This window comes from Electrona antarctica (genome assembly GCF_951216825.1).
Source record: "Electrona antarctica genome assembly, chromosome: 21".
Taxonomy (NCBI): Eukaryota; Metazoa; Chordata; class Actinopteri; order Myctophiformes; family Myctophidae; genus Electrona; species Electrona antarctica.
The window spans coordinates 16,000,207-16,024,583 of record NC_136802.1 but is presented as its reverse complement, the minus strand read 5'-3'; the positions used below and the strand labels follow the sequence as shown (position 1 = coordinate 16,024,583).

The 24,377-nt window shown below is 41.8% G+C and overlaps 1 protein-coding gene and 1 long non-coding RNA gene across 4 annotated transcripts in view; both read left to right on the top strand.

The window, feature by feature from the left end:
• The window catches only part of LOC306913679, a 33,250-nt gene extending 9,296 nt beyond the window's left edge, over positions 1-23,954 (top strand). For 2 of the 3 annotated variants that reach the window (XR_013788592.1, XR_013788593.1), the window contains exons 2-3: positions 10,154-10,223; positions 10,687-10,985. This is a non-coding gene — a long non-coding RNA (uncharacterized lncRNA). Of the gene's footprint in view, positions 1-10,153; positions 10,224-10,686; positions 10,986-23,173 lie in introns of those variants that run through there. The other variant, XR_013788591.1, reaches the window with a different exon arrangement.
• On the top strand, positions 15,101-16,393 carry LOC306914119 (alpha-2 adrenergic receptor-like; the record flags this gene model as incomplete). Its single annotated transcript, XM_079491049.1, has 1 exon — positions 15,101-16,393. The coding sequence occupies one exon, from the start codon at positions 15,101-15,103 to the stop codon at positions 16,391-16,393; it is 1,293 nt and encodes a 430-aa protein (XP_079347175.1).
• Positions 23,955-24,377: the final 423 nt, after the last annotated feature.

Genomic DNA, 24,377 nt, shown 5'->3' with positions numbered 1-24,377 from the left:
TCTGTGTGAAATTGAATCAATTCAGATGCCAGCATATAGCATCATCAACCTTGAGCACATGACGAATGAGTAATTCCATGATGTCTGAATTCCATTAATATGTCAATCAAGAGTCTCTTCAAAGGTGATTGGCTAATGTTCCACCTACAATATGGATGTGGTTAATTGTGATATTCTTTAAACAAAAGTTTTTTTTGTGACAAAGAAAATCAACCAGGTGCTCGATGGAGATACACAAATATTAGTGTAGGCCTAAAGTAGGGCTTGTGCTTCGAAGATCAATGGGACTGGAATACTAAAGAGAAGGCGGCGATCCGAGCACTCAGGTTAAAAAGGTTAAAGAGGAGAGGGTGGATAAAAATAGTTGTACTTTATTTATAAAAGTTAAAAGAGTTGTTTCGACTCTAAACGATCCTTCATCAGGGCATGTAGGTTTTTTTGTTTTTGTTTTAAAGGTTAAAGATGGGGTGCCGTGATGTCTTCCCTTTGTATTTAGGGTTTCTTCCTGGAGGCTGAAACCTTGACAGTCAAACATGCCAATGAAAAGAAAAAACAGTGTAGTGACATCACAATATCATCTCCTCCCCTAACCCCTCCCCCTTTATCATACAACCACAGCTGTGGGTGTGGCTTCAGTTCAGGTGGATCACCACCCACCAGGCAAACTAGGCATACTGTACTTAAAGGTATATTCAGTGATTTAACTTAATTCAGATATCACTTCTTTTTTTGTTTTGTTGTGATAATCCTCCCTACGAGTGTGCTGACCATATAAGGAGTTCCTCCCTGTCCCCAGTTTACCCCTGTTCAAAAAACCGTAGGTTTCGTTTTTGGCTAGGTGGCCCAGCCTTCATCCAATCAGGATAGAGAGGGGCCTTCCGCCAATCATTCACTGAGCTGGTGAGTCGGCTGCAAGCTTGGACATGGACATGAAACAATTTGTATTTAATTTAATTATCTCAGTCTCCAGTGATGAAGCCACCTGTCAACTTCAAATAACTTTATTTTTCCTTTCGGAAACTTTTTTTGTGCAGTGGTAAAAGACAACAGGAAAACACAATGCACACAGACTATAAAAACGACTTTAAAAAACTACTGCTTAAAAGCACAATATTAAAATCAATTGTATGTACTAATCTGATATACTATACTGTGGGAATGTCCATGTGAGCAGTGCTGTAGTAAATGTTGCCTTGGTGCTACACAGCAGACAAATTGATCATTATGACTGGGTTCTGCTGAAGCCTTGTGTACTGTACTGTACTGTACGTCTGCAGTGCTGTACACGTCGGCTCCTAAATTAATGATGCTTTTCCTAAACTGTGAAATTATTTGGCAGAGGGGGTTTCTCGCCTCGAGGGGTGTGATGTTGCTTTCAAAGATTTATTTCCTATGTAAATATTTAATGTGTGCGTGCGTGACGTGTAAGTTGTAAAACACAAGATGGTGGAGGACGACAAGTTTTCTCATTAATATTTTATCAACAAATGGAGTGTGTGTGTGTGTGTGTGTGTGTGTGTGTGTGTGTGTGTGTGTGTGTGTGTGTGTGTGTGTGTGTGTGTGTGTGTGTGTGTGTGTGTGTGTGTGTGTGTGTGTGTGTGTGTGTGTGTGTGTGTGTGTGTGTGTGTGTGTGTGTGTGTGTGTGTGTGTGTGTGTGTGTGTCTAATATAATACAAGTTTGCCAGCGTATTGTAATGTAACAGCAGATATCTACTTTCAGTATAATGAGACGTTTTTAAATAAGCCCCAGGTCTAATATGAATGTCGTTCAGCATCCATTCAGAATATGGATGTGTTGAAAGCCTCAATGACACTATGATTCATGAATCATTTCAGTTGGCACAGCACACTGTGTACTCACTGTACTGTGCATTGTTGGTTAGAATAGCCGTTTGTTGTGATCAATTATTGTACGCAACACATCTCTGATTAATATCTCAGTGTCATTTCCCAAACACAAACTGTATGTTACGCAACATTCAGCACAGTTCACAATATAATACAATTTCACCACATGGACCTCAGCGCCCCTGTTCGGAGCAAGTCATAGAAGGTGAACATTTGCAGATAATATAGCAGATCTACAAGCTCACAAAGATCAGCTATTTTGGATAAAGACATTTGGTGTAGATAGGGAAAGAAAGGAGGGAGGGAGGGAGTACAACTATAGACCCACAAGGACCCCGGTCAACCACGTAATTATGTTTATGACTTGTTTGTTTACTTTCATGACAGCACTCATTAGGGTTGCATTATCACATTTTTCACAAGTGGATAAGAGTCTTTTCAGATATTCCATAGAACTGTGACATCCCAGTGGCCATCCATTATGTATATGTATCCATGCATATGATGTGTGCGAGTGCAACCACAGTATGTGCCATTATTAGTGGCTGGTTCTGAACTTTCCCTGACCTATAGTCAAATAAATCTATAAACCAACAGTGTATGTATGTACTACGTACAGACTAACCATTGTTGCATGCTTCATTTGAATTAAATGGACGTCAACCACTAATTGAAACGAGTAACATTCATGTTGACTATGACCCTAACTTTCAACTAATTGGTTGAACTATAATTTAGCAGTGCAGGACAGGACCGCTTTATTCACCCACAGTGAGTACAATATGTTTTGGTACAATTGGAAATTGTATGTTGTATTATTCCTTATAAGTTTCTGATAGTTCTCAATTTCTATGGACTTCAATTCATATTCTATGATGTTACAGTAGAAAATAAAGACAATTTGTCAACAGTCTGAGATATTTTATTATTTGAGGAGTATTTTTGGAAACTATTATATTCCTTCCCTTAGATTTAATGGCTTGTGCTAAAATTCGATTTTGTCTCTCAGTCTCTGTCATTGCACTACAGTAGCAAGCCGGTCCTTTTGACACAATGATTTATACCTGAGGACGATTCTACAAATGTCTTCTAAATCCTGACAGTTTTCTGAAAAACCTATGTTTGTATGTCAGTGGTTCTCAACCTTAATGTCAAGGACCCATGGAATTATCTGTATTTGGCCGTGGACCCCCATCTGAAAATATGTTGTTCCAGGGACCCAGCCAGAAGCAAAGACTTGAATTAAAAACACTGAAAGAATATAAATTCAAAGATTTGCGCCACATTTTCACGATTTTTCAAAAATGGCAGATCTGCAAGCTCGTAGTGCGGCACTCGGTGCCGCGCTATGAGCTTGTAGATCTGCTATTTTTTGATAGCTAAAGTATATGCCTAAACACCAAAAAAGGTTCCCGCCCATTATGGGTTAATTAAGGGACCAAGAAGTCACGTAGTGACTTTGGTCACTTATTGTTTTTGTGTTTATTTTTCTTCTCCCCTTCTCCTTCTTCTCCTTCTTCCGCCAAAAATGGCTGTTCTGACTGAACCGTGCAGTCGGTTTTCGCGAAACTTGTCAACATGATAGAGGACCATGCCAAACGGTGACTATGCGAAGCCCATGATGATTGGCCAAATGGTGGCGCTATAGCACTCAATTGATGAAAACTTGCAAACTTGCAAACTTTGAACGTGCATATCTCATGAACTGTTTGACCGTTGGCAATGACACTTTGATACACATATGTGTCTCCTCATGCCGAACAACTTTCATGTTCTGACTTTTGACCTCTGACCTTTAGATCACCCGCCATTTTGAATTATATGAAAAACAGTTCAAATGTAACTCCTCCCAGAATCTTTGCTTAAAATGCACGAAAACTTCTACACGTGAACTTTGGACCGATACGGACAAATAATCGTAGCAGATTTTTTCTAAGTTAAAAAATTAAGTTTTTATGAGCCAATGAAAATTGCGCACGCACGCACACACACACACACTAAAGTTTATACTGAATGATGTTACTGTATAGAATGAGTCAACTGACTGTGTCTGCATAGCTCAGTTGGTAGAGCTCTCGCCGTTGGACCACAAGGTTGTGTGTTCAAATCCGGGTAAAGACAACTCAGTGTATGCATTGTGTGCTGCAAGATTTGTGATGACTTTTGAAGTAGATTACATTTGACCCATCAGGCACTAGGACATGGCATCACAATAATAGAGTTACTAGTAACTGAAATAGTGTAATAAGTCTCATTTTGTAATAGTGTAATAAGTGTGTTTAGTGTAATAGTGTAATAGTAGTGTAATAGTGTAATAAGTGTAATAGTGTCATAGTGTCATAGTGTAATAGTGTAATAGTGTAATAGTAGTGTAATAGTGTAATAAGTGTAATAGTGTAATATTGAAATAGTGTATTGAGTAACATTTTGTAGTAGTGTAATAAGTGTATTTAGTGTAATAGTGTAATAGTGTAATAGTAGTGTAATAGTGTAATAGGTGTAATAGTAGTGTAATAGTTTAATAGTAGTGTAATAGTGTAATAGTGTAATAAGTGCAATGTGTAATACCGTACTGTACTGTACCATACTGTGCTGTACCTTATGGTACTGTACTGTACCATACTGTGCTGTACTGTACTGCACCGTACTGTACTGCACCATACTGTACTGTACTGCACCATACTGTACTGTACTGTACCGTACTGTACTGTACTGTACTGTACTGTACTGTACTGTACTGTACTGTACTGTACTGTACCGTACCGTACTGTATTGTACTGTACCATATCGTACTGTACTGTACTGTACTGTACTGTACTGTACTGTACTGTACTGTACCGTACTGGGACATGAGCATGTAGGTCTGCCTAACACACACACGCATGCAGCCACACACGCATGCAGCCACAAACACACACACACACACACACACACACACACACACACACACACACACACACACACACACACACACACACACACACACACACTTTAACTGTGCGTGAAAACACACTGTAGTAATGGATAAAGACATGCCCAAAATGCGCACACCTTCTTGTTACCAAATCACTGAATGGTTTTACTGTTTACAATATAGTCACTGATTGTCTCTGTGTAGGTCAGTCAGTAGAGCTCCCGCCTTCGGTCCACAAGGTTGTGAGTTCAAATCCCGGTACCGACAACTCAGCTCGTCAGTCAGCATTTGTGCGTGTTGTTCTTATTGCTCATTGTTCTTCTTCTGTCTTGGTCCCGCTTTATCGCTGCTTGCAGCTATATTGTTGATTTACTACTGAGGGGTGCAGGCTAACAAGCTTAAAGAAGACTTTATCTTACATTAGATTTATACCCTGACTTTCCATCACACTTTGAAAATGTTTGTTTCTCTCAAATGCATTTGTATCTTTTCTCTTCAATACAACTATCATTTGTCAGGATTGGTCACTCGCTCTGACTCACTCATATACAGTACCATATAGCTAGCTACACATTTTACACATGAGGGTTTGTTTTATGTTTCACATATAGTTAGAAAATGCATTGTTTGTTGTAACAATTGTGTTGTCTTTTGGGAAGTGAAACTGGCATTGTGAATTGTGATGACAAGACAATTTCTGAGCAGTCAAAGTAGAAGAGACGATAAGATATCAGTAGGGCACAAGACATGTTAAAGGTATATTCAGTGATTTCACTTAATTCAAATATCACTTTTTTTTTTTTTTTTCTTTTATAATCCTCCCTACTATAGAGTGTGCTGACCATATAAGGAGTTCCTCCCTGTCCCAAGTTAACACCTGGGGGTCAAAAAACCTTAGGTTTCGTTTTTGGCTAGGTGGCCCAGCCTTCCCAGCCTATCCAATCAGGATAGAGAGGGGCCTTCCGGCAATGGTTGCCGTGGTTGGCCTGTTGCGTGTCCCCCCACTGTAGTGCATGCATGTGCACATCTTGTTACCGGGGCAGACCGGGGGGTTTTCCAAATCACTGAATGCTCCTTTAAGAATGTTATTTCATCATGTTATTTCATCATATCATATCAGTCATGTATCTATCTGATATACCTGATGAAGGTCAGTTGGACCTAATAAAATCACACCCATGTGAAGTGAGAGGCGCTCTTATCATCATACATCATGTCATTCTGACCAATCACAATTTGCGTCTTCACTTTTGTCTTCAATGTTTGTTTATCGCAATGTTTGTGTTTACAGAATCCTATACCAGATTCAGAAAGACATTTTCAGCAAAATGAGCTTCTTCTTTCGTGTGTCATCATCAGATGTCCAGCTCAGTAGTGTACAGCTTAGGTCTTAGGTCCCACATCGAAGAGGCCATGGCCTCCAAGGGTGGTTTGTACGGGGGACAAGCAGTGATTATGTGCAGTCTGCTCCGGCTCCCCACACTCAAATGCTGCTCCGTCCGCTAGGCCCCACTTCCTCATGGATGTTTTGAAGCATCCAACCCCAGTTCGCAGGCGGTCAAGAGCCGGTGGACATGCTTGTATCCATTTGACAGAAATATTTGGCTCACAATCCTTTTCCCTCATCTATCCCATTCGTTCCAGGCATTACCTTCATAATGATCATTATCCTGGCAGGTCTCACATTGTTTGCATGACTAAGGGTAATTCCTGAATCCTGACAGATGATGTCATTAAAAGCAAATGGCTTGGGAAAGCTTAGACTTGTGATTGATCATATGGCTACCCCGCTTCAATTCTAATGACAATATATTGCACAACAGCACTAGCTACAAGGTGGCCCAAACCAACGACAACACTTGGCACTTGGCAGGATGTTTGATCATTCTGGACACATTTTTGCTATACAAAGGATGTTTCCATCGATTGGGATCTTAGCACTGAGATGCTGCACTTGCTTGCGATGCTGGCATTCAAAGCAATGAATGTATGGCAGATACCGATATGTGGGTGAAACATTTGTGCATCCCTACTACAAACACTGGGACAACGCTCCACACGTCCCAATTCCCAAACTCTTCTCCCTTCTGGCTCCAAAACTATGGAATGCACTTCCCATTGCAATCAGAACTGCAGACTCACTCCCAATCTTCCGCCGTAGTCTGAAAACCCACCTCTTCAGACTCCATCTTAGCCTGTAGCACTTGCCGTAGCACTTGCCCTAGCCTCGACAACCTTACAGGCGTATGCAAAGGTTCAATTTATGTAACTTAGATAGCATTTTATGTGGACATAGCACTTTATAGTATATATGCATAGTTTCATATAGATATTCCACTGTTACGTTCTTAATTTATGTATATAGTCCACTGTTAGGTTCTTAGCCTACGTATGATTCATGACTATTTTTATGCATATGATCGCTCTGAATTACGAGTGTCTGCTAAATGCCAAAATTGTAATAATGCTGTAATCTCAAACTAATTAATATCTCTCTAGGGGATTTAATGTGACAGGAAAAAATGCTAATTGTGGGTCTTCATTATGCTGCCCTTTTCTTATTCTTAATGTGGGAAGAACGCAAATTCTATCTAGTCCACTTCACAAAACTTTTTTTCTGAGCTCAAGTGCACTATACTACTACCAGTATACAATCAGGGCCACCCCTACTCCCAATCACCACTTGGAGTGCCATTAAGAAAATAGGATGATTTAGTCCGCACTCCTTATGTGTGTGTGTTTTTCACTGTACATTTGCACATACAGTACCATGTGAAATTTGTCCTCTGATTTACCCATCCTAAATATTGGAAAACCAGTCAGATTGAAAAAGGTGCATTTGGTTTCACCTTTGGAGGAGCGACACTGGGCCTCACGTGGCTCAAGTCACCTTGAGGTTGACATTGAACAACAACGCATTCTCTACCATCATAGCCTACTGTTACTGTGTGTGTCTGGCAAAAACTAAATGTATTTTTGAAAAATGAAAGCATGATTCTACATTGAACCACATTTTTTCCACCCATCTAATGTAATCCTGGGCACTACACTCACTCTGCCAACCTGGGGAGAGCACTTTAATTCTATGCATCAGGAGTCCAAGCTGCTTCTTTTCACCTGACAGGGGGGAGTTTCACCGGCTGGACGTAGCTCATGGAAGGAACACGTTATTCCAACCAGTTCCTTTCCCTTCCATCAGGTGCTCCGGCTGGCCAGTGGGAGGCAGTATAGAGACCAGGATTACAGGGACTTCGGATCTATGGGCAGTCCCCGAACTCCACAGAGAAAGGCCCTTTTGCCAATGGGAAAAGGCAAAAGGGCCATGGGGAATTGGGAATCATATTTTATAGCAAACACGACGTGTCTCGTGGTCTTCACCTATTTTAGTTAGCATATATATAAATTCCTTCAAATGTCAGGGGTTTTGCGCGTATCTGTGCGGAGAGCGCTCACAGACCACTGTGGATTTACACTGTGAGAGGCGGACTTCCAGCCCAAAATCCGGAACGTGTATTATTAATAACTCAACTCTGCTCTTCTAGCCTGCATGAAAGCCTGGTGACGTTGCATGTGCTCTGTGCAGATCAAAGCAAATTACACTCGCTGCACTGACTGGACTGAGCACTCCTCTCCGTGAATGAATGAAATGCCAAAATACTATGCCATGATTTCACCATTGAATTGCAGATAAAGTAGGCTACTGTTTTAGTCGTGACCCAGAAGCAGATTGTATGGTCTGTCAGCCCAAGCTGGAACTTGTGTCTGTCGCAAATAAAAGTTCTGACCTGCCCTTGTCAACACTACAAAGCCGACAGCTTTGTAATTGACCAAATTATTATTTTGTACAACCTAGCAAAGCATAAGATATGATCGTTTGGAGAATGGGCGACTACCCCTCTTTTTATAAGATAAGCCAAGAGTCAAAAGGCATAGCCTAATTTAAATCAGTGGTTCTCAAACCTTTTAAGTAAATCATGTTGTCCATCCCACCTGATCAGACAAACTGTAGGTTTTGTAAATATTTATGAATTATTATGGATAAATATGTTACAATTTGTCTCTGGACATGGAATTAGGCTTAATTGTGGAATCAAGCCGGTATGGTTGGTACGGTCCAGTGGGAGGGGCCTAGCCTATTTAAGAAGGGGACCTGCCACTTTCCGGCAGTCAATGTAGGGACTGAAGTGGAGTGAGGAGTCTGAGGACCAAGAGGGCCATGCCTTGCCAGTAGTTGTAAATAGCATTGCTGTATTCTTGTTGGAGCACCATTTTGTTGCACTGGCCACTTTGGGAAAGGTGAATAGAAAGAACCATTTCATCTCTGCATCCAAGCTCTCTGTATGGCAGTTTCTCCAGTATTTTTCCTGTTTTGGCTATTTTTACACCTGTGCCACGACCCACACTAGGTCAGAGTGTGACATATGGGCTGCAGGAGTGTCCAATTAACCATTAAAGAGCATAATGTCATTATCCATTAGCATTCTGAAGTGCAAACGTTACTACAAATAACACATTCCACTTAGAAAAGAGCAATCACACACTCAGATGTGCATTAGTCATATAATGCAAGCTTTCCCTCAGACCATCTTCAATGCATTGAATTGGCTTTGAAAGCTCCTTCCCACCACTTGTCTACAATCATTTAGTAGCATAAGCTTTGGGTGCTATCTTGGGACTGCACTCTCTCCTCTATTGGAAATTATTATTATACTTTGGTCTGGAATGTAGACCACCAATGTCTTTTCTCTAAGCATGAATGAGTGATAGGCTACTTTCTCCTTCCTCCCAAATCCTCTTAAGTCTTATAAATGCTCTTGAACGGTACCAAATTCCAAACGGCTCCACTGGAACTATTCCACATCCTAAATGTGGGCTCATCTAAATTATTTACGAATTTCACCCACCTTTTTACTTGTAAAACCGTGATGTGACAATAACGATGATTCTGATTCTGATGACAACATCCCACACTATACTTTTCAATGTGTTCACTCCATAGCCTGTCACTCTGGTTGCACCTTAATGACGTTATGACAAAGGCAGACTCAAGACTAATCTGCTTGAATCCATGTATTCTCTGTGATTAATGATTTGATCTCCCGTTTATGTACACAGGTCAGGTCCACAAGTGCACCAAATTGTTTTGTCGTCTGGGCTGTTTTGCAAAGCGTTTTTGAAGCATCTGCGCCTGTAGCATGTCTCGGTGTGATAGCCCCATTAAACTTTGATCATTTCATTAATTTTTGCATCTCTTGCATAGATCAAAGAATAAGAAAATCGCAATGTTTCTGTAGTAACTTTTTCCGGAATGAAACTTGGATGATGGGACTTCAAGCGCATACATGAATATGAATTTCAACCAGATGACCTGTGAATATTTTATTTCCTTAGCAGAGCAGCAGATTGTGGCAAAACCCGCAGGGAGGAACCACGTCAAGCAGTCCTGTCCTGGTGTGCGAAGGTAATGTCCTGTTCATTGTAGCGACTAGCAACTCGACCGGCCTTTGGCCGGTCTCTATTCTAGTTCCACGCGTCATTGGCTCCCTTGTGACGATGTCATCCTTGCAATGTTGCACTGCTAATTAGGGATGGAGCTCGTTAAGGTTTTATTGATAACGATCACCTTATCGAGCAGGCTTATTGAGCCGGGTCCTTATCGAGCCCACTATCGAGCATTTGCTATTATTTTGTGCAGGAAAGACGGGAGACAATTCATTCTGAACAGAACTTTATTTTTATTGGCCAGTTGTGATAGTTTGTATGCCAATAAACAGTTCTAAGGTGTCTCTCTCTCACACACACACACACACACACACACAGACACAGACACACACACACACACACACACACACACACACACACACACACACACACACACACACATTTTTGAATGTTACCAAACTTTTTCACCCGTTCCACCATAGTTCCACGGCAAAACGATGACGCACCACGCAACCACCCGTCGCGTCCCAGCCCAGTACCCGATAACAGAGGATGGACCATCCCTACTCCCAACGCAGTGACTCGCTGTGACTTTGTAGATCTTGTAGAACAGTGCGCAACTAAATCAAGCAAACTGTGGGATTCAATAATATAGAAACTATACATGCAACATTGACCTGAATATGCATTTGATCTAATTGTTGATATCAGAAACGTCCATCTACAGCAGGACCATGAATTTGACAAAAGGTCAAATTTGTAATTTATCTTTGATATAGCATTCCTTATTAAATTTAAATTTCATACCTGAAATATGTCCTTTGCATTTTTTTTATCGTTATTAGAAGTTTGCAAATAAGCACTTGGGAAGCAGTTAGGGGCTATGTGTATCGTTCAGGGACATTTGGCCATGAAGCCAGGAGGAACCAGAATCAAACCGTGAACATTACAATTCCCATGCAGACCACTGCGGCCCACCCATTCTTACACTGCGGCCCACCCATTCTTACGCTCTGCTGATAATAATATTAGCTCTAAGAGTGACTGGCAGCAGAATCGCAGTTCCTCCAGGCAGGCACTATGCAACGAATCCCCTCCTGTCTCCATTTCTTGCGTAGTGCTCTTTCATGTGTGATGGAGCTGTGTGGAGAAACACAATATAACAAGGTGTGCACTGTGTAGCGCAAATGTCAGCCAAGGATCAAGAAGTGTTTATTTGTGCACTCACTCATACAAGAGCCAGGAGGCATGCCCCAATAATAAAAGCAATTTATAATATTGGAACAGCATACAGCCATGAAAGAGTTATTGTTGCATGTTATTATCAGTAGTACATCGATCATCGGACATATTCTTCCGTCTGGGATGACAATATTTTGAGATGCTAGCCACGTTTGAAACCGTTTGAAACTCTGCTGTTAGCTCTGAGAAGAGCTCTTCTGTTATTTAGCTCAGCGGAGGGTGAGGTTCCAAACGGGGCTAGGGTTGTGCAGGAGTGTTAAAAGTCACGGGGCAATAAGAGGAAGGGATATACTACAGCAGTGGTTCGTTCCCAAACTTTTTCATGTCAAGGACCCCCAAATTGACACTGTAGAGCCCGCGGACCCCCATTTGAAAAATATATGCCAGGGACCTCCATAAGAGAAGATTTTGACGGCTTTAGCAGTGATTCTCAACCCGTTTAATTTCAAGGACCCCCAGTTTGACATGCATATTAGTCTACAGACCCCCATTTAATGGCATTTCTATCTCTGGGACCACCAATTCATATTGTAAAATCAATGTTAATGTAACTCATTTGGTTCCAAACTATTATTTAGCTGAGTACCCCCTATGGAACTCCCTCAAGGACCCCCGGGGGTCCCCGGACTCCACTTTGGGAACCACTACTACAGTAATAAAGGACTGTCTTTACATCAGTATGCTGCAACCAGAGTAGACAGGCTGAGAAGAAAAATGACACTGAACACATTGAAGAGTATAGTCTGGCAAACTTGTCATCTAGGACAAATAATAGCATACATTGCAATGTCATGTGCGCAACACTCTGAGCTCCAATAAGATCCCTGACATAATTCTGAATAGATTTCTGTCGTTGTCGCTGTAATCCGCAAAGTCTGATTGTACTTTTGTCAATTATGTTTATATAACAGCTGTCAATTAACAGTTGTGATTTCTGAGTCCTTTGTTAGACCCACATTATGTAATTGGGACTTACATGATGTTACTTTATGTCCTGGGTCTTGTGTGGAAAATTGTGAGAGAACTAGCAACCCTGAGGTCCAGTGGGAGTCTGTTCCAGAGTCTGGGGGCCCTGACTGCAAAGGCCCTGTCGCCCTTGGTCACCAGATTGGTTTTAGGCGGCACATGTGGTTCCAGGAGGTCAGATATATATTTGGGTGCCAGGCCGTTAAACCGTTAAGGGCTTTAAAAGTCAACAATAAAATCTTAAAATCAATTCTAAACGTTACTGGCAGCCAGTGCAGTGTCGGTAAAATGTTGCATTCTGTACTAACTGTAGGCGGTGTATAGATCCTTTGTTGAAATTTGAATTAAGGGCGTTGCAGTAATCCAGGCGAAATGAAATGAGGGCATTGATGACTTTGTGGAGGTTAGGGGTGGAAAGGACTCTGTAAATGTTGCGTAGGTGGAAAAAGCATGTGCTGCGAACTACGTTTTTTTTTTTACCTGAGCTTCGAGGCAAAGGTTAGAGTCCAGTAGGACACCTAGATGCTTAGCCTGTGCGCACAAGAAATATGACCAGACCAGTTGTACAGACTAGATACAGATAAAGAGAGACAGAGACAGATTCTTTTTTTGCATTACCTATGAAATGTGAACTTTATGTTACCACAAAATGGACTGAAATAAACAAAACTAATATACAAACCGACAGACGCGCGCATGCACACGCACGCACACACGTACATGCACACACGCACACACACATCTTTTCTGATGATGATGGTGGCCATTCTACATCTACGTGTCAGTACACCTGAGTCAACAATGAAACATCAGCAGCACACAGAACGTTCACTGATCAAATACTATGACTGTGTTATATGTGCACTACACAGAAAACACAACTTGGCTCGGTCTATATGAATACTCAACAAAATGAATGGTTATTTCTAGGGATGCACGATTAATCTGTAGCATGATCGGAATATGGCCATATCGGCCATAAAAATGCCATATCGGTATATCGGAACAGTCTCAAAATAATACAGATTATTTAATCGGTTTTCACCTGCAGTAAAAACAAAATTAATCTAAATTTAATTTGTGTACTCTTTGGGCCAAGCCCCTATAGGGCCCAGGCTTGTTTCCATTGTGGTCCTCTGTATAATATCGGAATCGGTCAGAATCGGTATCGGCAGATATGACCCTGCAAATAATCGGAGATCGGTTATCGGTCATAATTTCATAATCGTGCACCCCTAGTTATTTCCTCGATTCGATTTTGAAGGTCTCTAAAAAACAATTGAGACACAGAGAGAACAGAACAGTGTGAGAGGCAAGGAGAAGTGAATTGCAGCAGCGGACTGTGGGAAATGCAAGCTGTCTGCATGGTGTGGACTGTGGTGTCTAATTTATTCAGTGATTATACAGTCTGCCCGGTGCGAGGAACGGAACGTGACCTCCCAGACATGTGGGGAAGTGAAGTTTGGGCTGAATTTATGTATACATGTCAGATCAGGCGAATCCCACCAAAATAAATGCTTAATGCTTAGCCTGCGGTTGGTCATATCTGGCATGTATACGGTGTAAATCCAGCCCAGTCTCACATGATTTAGGAAACATCACTCTCACACACACGCACGCGCGCACACACACACACGCACGTGCACGCGCACACACACACACACACACACACACACACACACTGGCACACGCACACACACATGACGCATACACTCTCTTTTTCGCTCACACCAACACCATGCTGCATCATTCAAAGTGCTACACCATACAATACTCTCACCTCATGCAACGTGCTATACCATTCTGTCACCCCTGCATGACATTTCCATGAATGGCTGTGAGCTAAAGGGGCCCGCCGCCCGAGACAGTTCTTTGCTCTGCCATCTCACAGGCACAGCTGCTGAGGAAAAACCTCAAAGGATGACTTCATTCTGAATGCAGCAACACTGACCTCCAGTGTGTTGGTTTATGAAGATGCAGATGCTATACAGTGATTTCTAAGATTTTCACATTATGTTTTATGTTTATAATGTATTGATTTATTGCAGTTTTTTTTGCTATTTAATATAGGCCCTATATGTCAGAAACGAATTGAGTCAAAAACATTTAGGTAGGCCTAATAAATGCAGGTTGTTGACGAGCCTATGGGGCATGCACAGATATTTATGTTATGATGAAATGCATGTGGTGTTCACACTTGACAGACGTTTTAAGCGTCAACGATATTAAAACTATTGCAGAAAAATAATGCACTCAGTCGGGGGCGTGTCAGAAATGGGTTCGCTTTATGAGAACAACAACACATGGGCCATGCACGCACACCACGCACAGTGAGTGAGACAGCACTGATTAAGAGCTCTGCGCCCGAGCAGGAGAGTGGCTGGAGAGAGAACTCTTGAAACGGAGTTTATATAAACCGGGGAAATTAATTTAGTACGTTTTTATAATGGAAGAACTTAGCAGAACGTTATAGCTGCCTAATATATTTTCAAGTGACATTTAGCTTTCTCCCAACTTTACTACTGCGTCATTTGGATTAGGCTATGTATCCAATGACGCGCGCCGCTTTCATCTCGCCAACATGAACACCGGTTCTCACCGTGGACATGTGAGCTTCTGATGGACTCTTCATCACTGGAGTGACATTGACCACATTTTGGTCAGTTTGGATAACGGGCGCAAATCGGCATGGATTCGTTTAATTCCAGCGGAATAGACGCGTCTCCGGTGATCCATTTAAATTCTTCATGGACCCTGGACAGTGGCTATTCTTTGCCGGCGATAGCTGGTATAGCCGCTCTCGTGAGTTTCCTCATTCTGTTTACCGTTGTTGGGAACATATTAGTCGTAATAGCGGTGTTGACAAGTAGGGCATTAAAAGCCCCGCAGAACCTTTTCCTTGTGTCTTTGGCCACCGCAGACATTCTGGTCGCCACTTTGGTAATGCCCTTTTCGCTGGCAAACGAACTTATGGGCTACTGGTATTTTGGAAAAGTTTGGTGTGGTATTTACCTGGCACTGGACGTCTTGTTCTGCACTTCGTCCATCGTTCATCTGTGCGCAATCAGCTTGGACCGCTATTGGTCCGTTACGCAAGCCGTGGAGTACAACCTGAAACGAACTCCTAAGCGCGTCAAGTGCATAATTGTGATCGTGTGGCTTATATCTGCGTTTATTTCTTCTCCGCCGTTGATATCAATCGAGGGCAATAATACTGATGCGAGCTATCAGCCACAGTGTGAACTCAACGATGACACATGGTACATCCTCTCCTCCAGCATTGCGTCGTTCTTCGCGCCGTGCGTAATTATGATTCTGGTGTACATCCGAATATACCAGGTGGCCAAGACCAGAACCAGGAACATGTCGGAAAAAAGGCCCGGGACAGACGCAGGTGTTACGCAGACAGATAACGGGCTGAGCAAAGCCACCTCTCCGTTTCACGAGGAGCGAGAGAACGGACACTGTCGGTGCCCGCCTACGCCCAGTCGGCCCACCACCACGGAGGTGGAAGCGGAGGAGAGCACCTCCTCAGAGGGCAAAGGTCACCAGCCTCACGATCTGAACTCCACGAAGATAAAGAGAGCAGCCAGCCAAAAGAGCAGCTCCCTGTCCAAACACTCCAGCCGCCTTTCCAGAGCCAGTAACAAGTCCATGGATCTCTTTACGTCCAGAAGGAAACGCCGGCGGAGCTCGGTATCCAGGAACAAAATCTCCCAGGCCAGGGAAAAGAGGTTCACTTTTGTCCTGGCTGTGGTCATGGGGGTGTTTGTGGTGTGTTGGTTCCCGTTTTTCTTTAGCTACAGCTTGTATGGCGTGTGCAGGGACTCCTGTAAGATCCCTGACCCCCTCTTTAAATTCTTTTTCTGGATTGGCTACTGCAACAGCTCCCTCAACCCTGCCATATACACCATTTTCAACCAGGATTTCCGACAAGCCTTCCAGAAGATTCTGTGCAAGTCGTGGAAGAAGTCATTTTAGATTATGAAGAAAAGCTATTGCACAATGATGACCATGACAATCTTTCAACCAAGTGACATTAATGGAATGTAGGCATATATATATATAAACTATTGTGTCTACAATATTCTGATGTATTTGTACACTCGTACTTGGCTGCTTACTGGCAATTGTGCATGTTGTGTTTGTTTGTTTTCACTCTGCATACTGAAGTATGCTCACTAATGCTTAGTGTGGCATCTTTGTTCAAGCCTTCTCCAAATTCCACATGCACACAGCAAGAGGCAGGCAGGGGGGGGGGGGGGGGGGGTGTTCTGTTAAGGTGCACACTGACCCTTGTGGCCTCCATTCAAACCCCAGGTATTTAATTGGAATGCTGCCTGGTGGTGAATGACATCTTAACATCTATTTCCTTGGCCTGTCATGATGTATTATTGGGCCTTATTTCAATTGTGACAGTGGGAGTGACTGAGGGAGACAGGAGAGGCAGACAGAGAGCAGGGGAATGACACAGCAAACACTCAGGCTTGCCGCGAGTCAAACCAAGAACAGGCAAATAGGCATTTGGTGCCCATGTGGTATAAGATATATGCTCCCCGACCATTCGGCTATCGGGTCTCCCCAAGCCTGTCATGGTGTAGCCTATGTTAGATATGTTTGAATTGACACATCTGAATGCTGCCATACAGACTGAAAATATGACCAAGCCAAAAGACATGAATGGTGTGTGTGTGTCCAGGAATATACCTGTGACCCGGATGAAAACTACAGCTGCACGGTGGAACCGCGGGCTAATCCTCCATGGTGTGTCTTGTCCTGATTAATGACTTAAGACAACAAAGTGACACGTCAATTAGCTGTTTCTATGGTGTTCAATAAGAAGCCCTTGTTTTCACAGTGCCCATGAATGTTTTCAAGCAAAAACAGGAGCATTTATTTGAGGGGGGAAACAAAACAAAACAATCCATGTTTCTGTGATTTCTTGAGCTGTTTTTGCATTCAAACTTTGGAAAGTGCATTACATTTTCCCTTGCTTAAGTTGTCTGCTTTCATGCAAAATAAAGGCTGAAGAAATCGTACATAATCCTATTTTGTGATGTTGGAGCCATACAACTTACTGCTGAAGTATTTTCTCATGCAGGAATAACTAGTACTATTAATTAAGTATATAGTAAGTCTGTCAAATAGTAGTAGTAGTAGGCGTAGGACAACATTTGATTTATAATGCATTTTACATTTGAAACAAAAACAAATGTTATATGCCTACAGAGTAAAACGTGCATAAAAACTAGGCTGCATAAAACTAAACTAACTATAGGGGAAAAAAGGTAAACAAAGTAGTTTAAGGGGATGTTCTGATTTAGCTTTTTTGTTATCTTTGAAGTGTAAATTAGATTATTTTCAGATTTTTAAACTAAAGCAATTATATAAAACCTTCCTTTGAAGAAGCGTGTGTGTGTGTGTGTGTGTGTGTGTGTGTGTGCGCACGTGTGCACGTGCGTGTACATTCAGCAGACCGAGGTGGCACTGTTGGAATCAATAAAGGTGCACTAGTAGTAATGGGGTCAGATAAAGGTTGGGTCCCTCTGTTGGGGGACTTTCCATGTCAATTTGAAGGCGTTAGCAAGCTTTTTCTCACAACAGGTTTGATGCTCTGCCTCACTTCGCCTTAATCTAATACTGACCACGGCCCTGGGCAAAAACCATGTGAAACAGAATTCCTCCTATACCCAACAAGGCAAGGCAAGACATGTTTATTTGTATAACAAGCACTTTGAATTGTCTTGTTGTTGAAATTGTATTTCAACAACAAGACAATTCAAAGTGCTTTACACCAGGCCTTCTCCACCTGGGGGTCCCGAAATTATTTTGGGGGGGTCCCCAATTTTTTTTCCAAAAAAATAAAAGCAACTGAATGGCTGGAAAATGAAAATTTAGAGTTTACACTTTCCTTCATGATTATATCTGGTTTCAGTATTTATTTATGATGTATTTTCTCTATTATTAAGGTTGTTTTTTGCTGCATTCTGCTGAGGCTGGGCATGGAATCTAAAAGAACAAGAGACAATCTCTTTGTAATGGGTTCCTAACTCTGTGTGCCATTGTTGATGTTAACAGACGTCAGCAGAAATGTGATGTGTCACAGGCAAAGACAATGAATGCGATATCACAGTCTGTTCAATTGCCTGAATAATAAATTGCAGAAAATTTAAAAAGAAAATCTGTAGGGAGAATAAATACACAGATGCACAGCTTCTATTTAAGTGGTTGATACATGTACAGTTGGGTGCCACCGATATTGTCCCTTATCATTTGACCCATTTAGGCCTGACCTCAAAATTAAAAAAAAATCCTTCTAAATCCTCCAGTTTTCTGAAATAAATATTTTCACGATTTTTCAAAAATAGCAGACCTACAAGCTCGTAGCGCGCCACTCGGTGGCGCGCTACGAGCTTGTAGATCTGCTATTTTTCAATAGCTAAATTATAACAATGTTTAAAACACCAAAAGGGGTTCCCGCCCAAAATGGGTTAACTGTCCTTTTGCGCAGATCACGCAAACCTCAGCAAAAAGAAAAGGACAATATCGATGGCCTCCAACTGTACTGTATCCGTCACCTCTCTCCATCCATCTATGGGACCATAGGCCAGTGGTTCCCAAACGTTTTCATGTCAAGGACCCCCAAATTGACACTAATTATCCTGCAGACCCCCCATTTGAAAATACATGCCAGGGACCCCCATAAGAGAAGATTTTTACGGCTCTAGCAGTGATTTTCAACCTGTTTAATTTCAAGGACCCTCAGTTTGACATGCGTTAGTCTACGGACCCCCATTTAATGGCATTTCTATCTCTGGGACCCCCAATTTATATTGTAAAATCAATGTTAATTTAACTCTGAGAGTGTACAAATGGATCCAAACGGACCCGTTACCATTTGTACACTCTCAGAGTTACAGACCCATAAGGGTCCATTTGGTTCCAAACTATCATTTAGCTGGGTACACCCTGGAACTCCCTCAAGGACCCCTAGGGGTCCCCGTACCCCACTTTGGGAACCACCGCCATAGGCACTCCCACTACAATGAAACTAATGTAGGATATAGGTTTTATAAATCATCTACCAAAACCAAATGTGCCATTTAATGTGAGACCAATTCAAAATTGATGACTCAAACATGCTGGTATTAGCTAGATTACATTTTCTTTATAAAGGTCAGACAGAGATGAATTTGCGCTGCTGTAGCCAATGTTCTTTGGGGATTTATATCTTTTTTAGGAAGGGCAGTGCATAAGTCACTCAAATAAACGCCTAGCACTTATCCTGTGCTGAGGGGAGTGACACGGCGTGCATTGATATCAAGGTTCTTGTTCAACAACCAGGATACTGTATAGGCCTACTCCCAAATTACATCCCCATAAAATGACAATGTATTCTTTATCCTTACTGCAGTTTGGTATCTGAAACCTTGTTTGTATTTGAGAAGTTCTTCATGTGTAGCTTTGGCAGTGCGGGGTTGAGCGATGCACCAAAGCGGATTAGACAATTATTTGATGTTTTCCCCCCAAAAAAGCCTTTTGGTCTGAAAATACATTCAAATGAAAGAAGATAAGGTATTGTGAGTTTGTGACACAGAATGTAAAAGTGTGCAATCTCTTGCAGGACTGTAGTCATGTTCAACAAAGTTGAGTCAAGGATTTCTATCTGTCCTTGCACTGCAAAGAGATAACATGAAGGGCAATGTATTATCTCAAAATAAATTGCCACATGCTCAGATTCAAGAAAAACTAAAGACACATGCTTTTTTTGTTGCTACGTAAATGCACCACTACCATTGGCTTTAGACCTACAAGCTCACATAATATAATAATAAATAAATAAATGACGAAAAACAATATACATGAATATTTTAATTTCAATTAAAATTAAAATGCATAATGATTATTGGCATCCCTAATTTGGGCATGTCAATATTCAATATATTGTAAATAGCTTAAAAAAATCACACTTGTGTGAAGTGAAAGGCGCCCAGATTTTTGGGGGCACATTGATGTTCTCATGTCTCAGCAAGATGACGTCGCTGATTATTTACCCTAAACAAAGTCCATGGAAGCTTGGCTGGCACAAATTACATCCTAACTTACCCTAAACAAATATTAAAGTCCGTAGACTTGGCTGGGGTGGGAAATGTATAGGCTCTCGACAAACATTAAAAGTCCATAGACTTGCCTGGCCTATGACGTAATTTCGGAAAGCCATGCACCCCTCAAAAGAATAGTTTATCTACAAGCTCACAATGCTTTTTGCTAGATCAGTTCATTTTTGCTATTTAGGGGGGACCACGTACTGCCAGAGTCTATGCCTATGTGGGGGTCCTTGGCATGGAAACGTTTAGGAAACACGTGACCTAAGTAATCAAAAGTAAGTCTGTTGCTGAAAACGTTACAGTTGAGTCTATTGTGTACAATCAATGTTTAATGTCAGTGTACAGACACAGCGGGAATTCATTGTGTAGAAAGGTGTGTATGAATGTGCCAAATAGGTACTATCCTCAGTATATTTTTGAGGGGCGCTATACCCTCCTATAGCTTTTGTCCACACACGTCTCATATTTGCCATTGACAATGAAAGGAGAAATTAGGTCAAATGTCCGCCAAATATGACGCCAATATGGCGCCCCTCACTTCCCACAGGTGTGATTTTTTTTAATCCAAACCTTGGAGTGAAATAAACTGAAGACAGAGAGTACCAGTTTTATTTTATATATTACTTTTTGTTTTTTACCTTTCAGTCCAAGGTTACATCTGAAGGACTAAATTTACCTATCAAAGAAACCAAAGGAACACTAATCACCTCTGTATTGGATTAATTAAAATCGCAGATATGTTGGTCTCCGGGATATATTCAGCTTTTTGAGGCTGGTCTTGAGGCTAAAGGATGTGTTTTTAATGAAGCCAATGTGTGTTAATTACTTTTTGCTGGCGTTGACTATGCACCACGGAAGAGAAAAAGCATATATTGTGTATTGTTGTTTTCATTTTATCTTGGCTTCAAATTCAATGGCTTTACTGCCATCCAAAAGGAGCCAGGGGAAATTACAAATGCTTTTGTGACCACAAAGTGACAAGAGTGTTCCGATTGGAACTATTTGGCAGTCGAGCCACAGAAAAACACTCCCTAATGCTAACTCTAAACATGAAAAAGGAATCTGCTGACATCATCATCATCATTAAGCAAGTGAATACTGGAGAGGTCACCCTTTTACCACCTCGCCCGGGCGTACAGTTTGCAGAACTGCACAGCCTGCAGGTATTCCTAAACGTAACCTAAGTAAACTATAGTTAAACGGTCAAACCTAACCTTATTCCTAACCTTAACCTTAGTAAAACTAAGGCCCCGAGAAACATTCTAATTAACCGCTCCCTCCCCGAAGCGGCCCCAAGAAGGATTGCATTCGGTCTGAAACGGAGCAGATTAAAATTGGATCCGATCCTAAATAGGACAAATACCGACCACGACCGTGGGCAAAAACAATGTGTCTATAGAGCGTCGCAGTCCTGCCCCCTTTCATGACGTTTTCCCATAGACATTTCAAAAAGTATTTATTTAAAGATCTGTAAGCCTCGAACAAAGCCAACTCAGATCGTGACAAATCATGACAACAAACACAATATGTTGGGGCGAACAAATAATTAGAAAGAAGAAAAATAGGGCAGGGTACAACACTTTTTGTGTTGTTTTTCTTCTTTGTAATTATTTGGAGAGTCACCCTCGCCTCTGACGCCGCGGAGCGTTGCACCGACTTTCATACCAGAGTCGTCGACATTCGACAATCACAACTAAACTGTCCCACACAGCTGACTTTCCTTTTGGGGCTTGCTCGCTATACTCTTGATTTGTAGTTTGCGTTTCACCTTGCTCAAGAGGGCCGCCATTGATTGCATTAATTTAGCCTGTGTGTGTGTGTGTGTGTGTGTGTGTGTGTGTGTGTGTGTGTGTGTGTGTGTGTGTGTGTGTGTGTGTGTGTGTGTGTGTGTGTGTGTGTGTGTGTGTGTGTGTGTGTGTGTGTGTGTGTGTGTGTGTGTGTGTGTGTGTGTGTGTGTGTGTGTGTGTGTGTGTGTGTGTGTGTGGTCAAAACTCAGTAGTCGAACTTAGGTGTGTTAGGTGTTCTCACACACACACACACACACACACACACACACGTGTATAGGCCTACAGTATATGAGAAACCAGTACAAGGTGTAATTTCAGCCAGTGCTGCACGCTCGCTCACCCGGTGCCCCGGCCGTCCCTTCACTTTTGGCACGGTATTTATGCATCTGACAAACATCTGACAAACAAAATACTAAACAATAACTATATACTGTACAGTATGTCCTGCCTGGGTCCAGAATTCCTCTTAGGCTGAACAGCAGATGTTTGGGTTTCCCATGGGATGGGATCCAGGTGGTTATATGATTGGTATTTCCCTTTAATATAAGGCCTATTTAACTGAATAAACTAGACTAAAACTAGTATAAAGTAGGACAGCTCACATTATAACATTAGATTATATTCTGCAAGCCACACTTCATAAAAGGTTGCTGTAAGATGTTTACTGAAACTGCCTCATGCATTACCTTCCTTGTAAATGTGTGGTGAGTTATGTAAAAGAATTGTCTTCAGCCAGTAATAAATCATAGTGTAGCTAACATGTGTAATGATGAAGGAGCTCGGACACACAGATGATCTCACAACTCACCATCAGTGCAAAAAGCACAGGCTCTGTTCTTTGACACCACTTTACTCTCTCCTGTCAGATGGTCCAAATGAAAGAGTGGAGCACAGCTCTGCCGAAAATGGATGAAACACTTTCCTTGGATTCCTGTCAACACTACAAAGACTTATTTTCTCCCTAGTTGTCGAAGGAAGACCATTTGAGCCACCCCTGCACTTCTTCAATCTGACAAATGTAATAATGAACGTCTCATATGATGAATGCTCCCACAGTCCCCAGTCCGTCTCCAGATGCATTCATTTATACTTCATGGCCAAAATAACAGATTTTCAAAAACTGTTTTCGCCGAGCAACATGGTCATACGATAAATTATGAATTCAGCTTCAGTTATACTATAAGTATCAAACACAAGCAAGCAACACATGAGAAGAAAAGAGTCTTCCAAGGTTCCAAAGATGGTAACCCTAGAAAAAGATAATCTGTGTTGTCTCCTGTGATCAATGCTGCTTGTTGCGTTGCTCCACACAACAGTGAATGCAGTGCAGAAACAGAGCTCGATCATTGAGATGTACACGTTGTACAGTATTAACATTGCTTGACTGACCATGTAGGGTTTGAGATACATACTGTATGCCAGGGGTCTTCAGCAGGTGGTCCGGGACCCCTAGGAGGTCCTCAGAGTTACTACAGGGGGTCACGTCATGTTTGAATTATTGTATATACTAGCCCTTACCCGTTTGAATATATGAACACCAAATTATGTACATTGTGGGCGATTTAATCATAGTAATGCCCTGGGGGAATTTGATGACATTTAGCACAGATAAGGGTCAAGGGTTAACTTATTAGTACAATTGCCATATTCACAAACGGCAGAATCTGTCAGAACCACTGCCCAAAGATTGCAGATCTACAAGCTCGTGGTGCTTGTTTAAAGAAAACAAGTGCATCTGTGTCTGCATGAGTGTTTTTTATTTTGATTTTAACACAAGTATAAGCCTATTCAAACCCTGTAGTATCAAGTAAGCCTATTCTAATCATGTAGTATCAAGTATAAGCCTATTAAAATCCTGTAGTATCCTGTAGAAATGCCAAAAAGGGATTTGAAAAGAGCATAGCTACAAGTTGAAAATAATCATAATAATAATAATAATACTCAACAGTGCCACTGCGTTTTGTTCACCCAGCAGTATTGCAGCTGTCCGTACTCGGACGGACATAGGGACAGACGGACAGACGGACACACATACTGTAGCTCTTCATTGGAGTGGTTAGGCACCGCTCT